Genomic DNA, 5,298 nt, shown 5'->3' on the forward strand with positions numbered 1-5,298 from the left:
AGAGAAGGGGGGGAGAATTCAAAACTACTTGGAGTTTTGTGGAAGTGGTTGGGCCTATCTGCTCACTACCAGTTTAAGGGTCATTAGGGGAAGCTGCAAACAAACTTCTCTGGCTTTTAAGATGCACAAACATGGGATTAAAGGTGCTGCCCACAATGATGGGGGACAAATGACAGGCCTCTTGGACCAGCAGACAAAGATCTGGCTTTGCAGACATGTCACAGTGGGATCTTGTCCCTTTCAGTATGATAACCAAGAAAGAGACATGTCTCTTGCAAACACTGTAGCCTTCTACACACAACCCCTCACACATTGACTGAAAACACGCGGAGGGACAGTGGGCACCAGCATGCTCCCCCTCAACGATCAAGAAGGTGTCTGCACAGTGCAAACGTGTGGAGAAGTATCTGCTCCCTCCCCATGACTGGGGACACTGGTTACTGAATGTTGCTAATCACGAAGAGAAGTACACATGGACATTCCTCAATGTGGGGCCATCAGTCTGGATTCACTCTGCTTCTCCACTTGTTCAGTCAAAGAGTAGGGGGGTTGTGTATACAGAGCTTGGGAGATTTTGAGAATAGCGGAAAAGGGTTACTGGGAACAACACAGAAATGTCAGCTATGCAGCACCATTATGAGCTTTGAGAAGACCACTTTCTTCCTGCCTTTACTGAAAGAGGTTATAGTCTAGGTCTCCAGAAAACCACTCTGTTACTGCAGAGACAATCCTTCTGCTGTCACAGCTAAGGTGGCTTACTGAGCACTTTACAAGGGCAAAGAGGGAACCTCTAAATCTTTCTCATCTGCTCTTTTACCGTCTCTTTTCCATACTTGTCTTTCTTGAGATATGACAACTAGAACTGTGCATAACATTCTAAATGTGGTTATCCAGAGATATACATTATTTAAGGATTTTTGTCCATAATTATCATTTGCAACCAGTTGGGTGCAATCCCTCCCCCCATATTTTAGCATCATCTATACACTCTGCACATTAACAACCTCTATCTCCAGTGTGTGTGTGCGCACACATGTGCGTATATATATATATAAAATTTTCTAGAACAACATACCTGGATTTTCTTCCATTATATTTAGGGCTTCGATAGCAGCAGCAGCAAGGAGGGGAGGTAGAGACGCAGAAAAGCAGTAGCCTTGACCTGACAATCTCTGAGGGGGGGGGGGGGGGGGGGGGGAGAGAGCAAAGTCAGCAAACTTTAAACTATCCTTAAAAGATACAGATAATCCTTTGATAAAACAAGCTGAGTGTATTTAGATATTAGGGCTCCCTATTCTAAGGTCTAATCTTAACTTGTTTATATTGGCAACAGCTAAGTAAGTGTTTGTTCTATTATCTGCAACACCAGTTTCCATTCCATCAACGAAGATAGCACAGGGTACTTAAATGATTTTTTTTTTTTGCACTTTAGATCAAGAACATACCTGGTGGTCAACAACAAAGGATCTTCCACAGCAAAATCCTCCAATTGAGGCCAGTGAGTTTTCCATGTTTGCACTTATAAGATCAATATCATCTATCTATTGTACAATACAAAAAGATATTACAGTTTTAAAAAGTGGGTTAAAGAAGAGACTTATAATACAATCCTAACCAAATCTGACTTCAATGGGCTTAGACTGGAGTAACTCTGCACAGGACTGCACTGTTGTTTCCATTCAGGTAAATATTTATATCTCCAGTTTAACATTTGATTGTCCTAAAGCCCTCATATTCATGACATTTCATGTGCAGGGCAGACACTGATTAAATGCCATTCCAAAGTTAAAGAAAGTCTGCTCAAACCCACTTGAACACAAAAAAATGGACCAAACCCCCCCCCACCATTATGATGGCAAAACTTTATAAGTTTCTTTTTAAAAAACCTGATCTGATAAATGACCAAACCATAAACTATAAATTTCTAACATCTGCAACATTTCTGTCAGTGAAGTCACCCATTCCCTTTTAAGCAACTTGTCCCTATCCTGACCATTTCCATATAGGTCTACAAGAATGACATGTGTTTGGCCTCAAGATTCAACAAGATTCAATTAAATTCAACTCATTTAGTTAAAGTGCTGTTACAGGTATTTCTACGAGCCTTGCAGAACAACTGGAAAAGAACACTGATCTGAAACAAGCAATTCAGTGACCAAAGAAGCCCATGTGCAACCACCTTTTTTTGATCTCACTTCCAGTGACAGTGTCAATTTGGAGGACTCTTAGTTTGATGAATGAGGGTAATACTTTTGGGAGGGAGATGCTAAAGAGAGCTCATGCACACTGCACACGCAGTAGTACAGCATGCAGCCTTTTGTAAAATGCCAAAAATGATATGGCAAGTTAGGTATGAATGCACATCTTGCACTTATATTTGTATATGTGGGTTTTGGAGAGGGCTCAGAAGAAGAAAGGCACTGTATAACGCAGAGGTGTTAAACTCATTTGTTACAAGGGCAGGATCTGACATAAATGTCACTTTGTTGGGCCAGGCCATGTGTGCCCTAAAATGTAATGCCAGGAGCCAGAGATATAAATTTATGTATCCTCACTGCAAGGCCTTGTGCCAAAGGAAAACCCATATGGGTGGACTGGAGAGCCAGCGGTGCAGCACTGGACAGATACTCCCATGCTGCTTGACTGCTGCAGACAAGGTTGTTCCACCATGTTGAAGCCATAATCGGAGTGGCTCCACCCACTCCCCCCCCCCCAAGCAGTCTCCTTTTCCTTCCCTTGCACTAGTTGCTTGTGGGCTGCATAAGAACTGTGGATGGGCTGGTTTTGGCCCCTGGGCCTTATGTTTGACACCCCTAGTATAATGCCTAATTTTGCTATGGTAAGGCACTTTGAGTGTTTCATGAAAAATGAGACACACACACAAATAAATAAATATGGTTTCTGTCAAGAAACTGTTTTAGACTAGTACAGAGGAATTCACGAAAGACACAGGTAACCAACAGAAATTCCAACTGGACAAGTTGTAATGGGGGAGAAATCTGTATGAGGAAGAACAAAAACTTCCCCCCCCATTCAAAGTTTTCATGCCTATACAGTCCAGCCCTCTCTGCATTCAGGCCTGAGCTTGTATGGGAGCTCACATCCACTACTAGGCCTTTGTGCTTCCCTTACTACAAACACTATTCCCTAAATTTTTGAGCAGAGAGGTAAGATGGCAGCAAGGTGTCTCCACTCTCTGCTCCTACTGGAACACCCACAAGGCTGCAATGGCAGCATCCTAGAAACAAGATGTCCTGGAAGTAAGTTCTTACTGCAGCCTCTATCGCCTCAGATGAGGGGGCTTGCAGTAGAGCAGCAATGTTCCAATTTCTGTTTTATACAATCTTCATTTATGGGTGCTTGAAATGATTTGATACTTTCCCCCTTCAACCACCCACAAGAAAAGATGCCAAAAAGTGAATAAAAGTCAAGGTGACCCCAGAGAAGCTCATCCATCACTTGCTGCAATAGAGCAATTAAGGAAAAAATGTGACAGTTTGATGCTTTACAGTTTATGCTAACAAAAAAGAAACTAACAATCCAACCTACATAGCACTGCTATGAAAAGTAGTAATTAAGGGATTACACATGACGAGCTATGTAACAAACAAGCTTTTCTCTCCTATCCATCACTTGCTGCAATAGAGCAATTAAGGAAAAAATGTGACAGTTTGATGCTTTACAGTTTATGCTAACAAAAAAGAAACTAACAATCCAACCTACATAGCACTGCTATGAAAAGTAGTAATTAAGGGATTACACATGACGAGCTATGTAACAAACAAGCTTTTCTCTCCTATATAACTAGGAATAAGGCCCGTTGTGGAAATAAATACAACGAGATCTAGAAAGAGGCTCTGGGAGAGTGCTCTGGCTTTGGGCAAACAGTGTCAATTTGCTGTGGCGACCGCAGCAGGGTATAATGACAGAGTCCACTGTTTTCTCCAGAGGAACTGATCTCTGCTACCTGAAGAGCAGTTGTAATTTTGAGTGATCTCTAGCCATCACCTGGAGATTGGCAACAATTGTTACCCAGGACGAAATGGCTGGTTTAGAGAGTGGAGTCTATGGCATTCTACCTGTCTGAGGTCCCCCTCTTCCTCCTCCTCAGACCCCACCCTCAGCAGGCTTCATCCCTAAAATATCCTGGAAGTTTCCAACCTGGAGTTGGCAACTGGAGATTGGCAACAGCTTGTTTGGAGGGTGGGGTCTATGGCATTGTATCTGTCTGAGGTCCCCCTCTTCCTCCTCCTCAGACCCCACCCTCAGCAGGCTTCATCCCTAAAATATCCTGGAAGTTTCCAACCTGGAGTTGGCAACCCTATGTCTTTTCCAGGCAACCATCAGCCTACCTTTATCTGCCTGTCTGTCTTCTGGTTTACATCCCCCCCCCCAACCTCTGCCAAGGGAAAGGGCAGTTTTCCCCTGCAGTGGGAACCAAAGCAGCTGACATCCTCCTCAGAATACACCAGGTCCCATATTCAACTGAGAATTCCAACTGTCTTGCAGGGGGGGGAGTTTGAGGTGTGGAATGGAGTGAAGTCCAATCAGCTTCCATATGCAAATCACCTTGAAACGCTGTCCCAATCAGAGAAGAGTGGGCTGAAGCGGCCCAGCCGTAGAAGCCCCGTCCCTGCACTCAGTCTGCAGATGGTCCTCTCCTGTCAGAGGCCCAGAGCAGACTGAGCTGAACACTCTGGCCGGGGTGGGCAGGACTACACAAAGCAGCCAGCGTCTTCTGACTGACGGTTCAATCTTCCAAACACTGTTGGTGTGCATTGGAATTTTGGGCCCCACTATGCCTTTATATATAAGGGAGAGATTGTCAGTTGGAGTGGCTTCCCTCCTATGGGGTGGCAGGAATCCATGCACTCCTTCAGCCATTGGCTCGTTAGCTGCCACTCAGGACTACTTGCGTGCCATTGGCCAGAGGTGGGTCTGCTCCTCTTCCCCACCCACTCCCCCTTCAGCCACTCTGTCGTCAGAATTCCTGGCAAATAGCTTTGTCTCTTTGACGAAGACGCTTCTCCTGCTTGCCTCCTGTGTGGGACTTAACTTTTCCCTCAGTGGCTGTTGGTAGGTGTAACAAAATGGCAGTTACCTGTGTTTGTAAGATGGCTGCTGGGCTGCTGTCTGTGGTTGTTAGTTTAAAATGTTCCGCCATAAGGTTTAATTGAGCTGTAGTCCCAGAGAGGGGCCTGCAGGGGTATCACTCACTGGCTTGAATGGTGCTTCCTCATCTTCTGGCCTACAGTTCCCAGCTGCCCCAAGGGCAAAAAGGGTGGGGAAAGAGGGACT

General features: G+C 44.7%; 1 protein-coding gene across 1 annotated transcript in view; it reads right to left on the reverse strand.

The window, feature by feature from the left end:
* SPTLC1 (serine palmitoyltransferase long chain base subunit 1) overlaps positions 1-5,298 on the reverse strand; it is a 40,458-nt gene that overhangs the window by 8,125 nt on the left and 27,035 nt on the right. Inside the window, exons 10-12 of the mRNA XM_015410637.1 lie at positions 1,446-1,541; positions 1,069-1,172; positions 643-655 (exon numbers count right to left, since the gene is read on the reverse strand). Coding sequence (XP_015266123.1) covers positions 643-655; positions 1,069-1,172; positions 1,446-1,541 — 213 coding nt within the window. The remainder of the gene's footprint in view (positions 1-642; positions 656-1,068; positions 1,173-1,445; positions 1,542-5,298) is intronic.

The sequence above is a fragment of the Gekko japonicus genome, unplaced genomic scaffold (genome assembly GCF_001447785.1).
Source record: "Gekko japonicus isolate JY-2015 unplaced genomic scaffold, Gekko_japonicus_V1.1 scaffold4291, whole genome shotgun sequence".
NCBI classification, from domain to species: Eukaryota; Metazoa; Chordata; class Lepidosauria; order Squamata; family Gekkonidae; genus Gekko; species Gekko japonicus.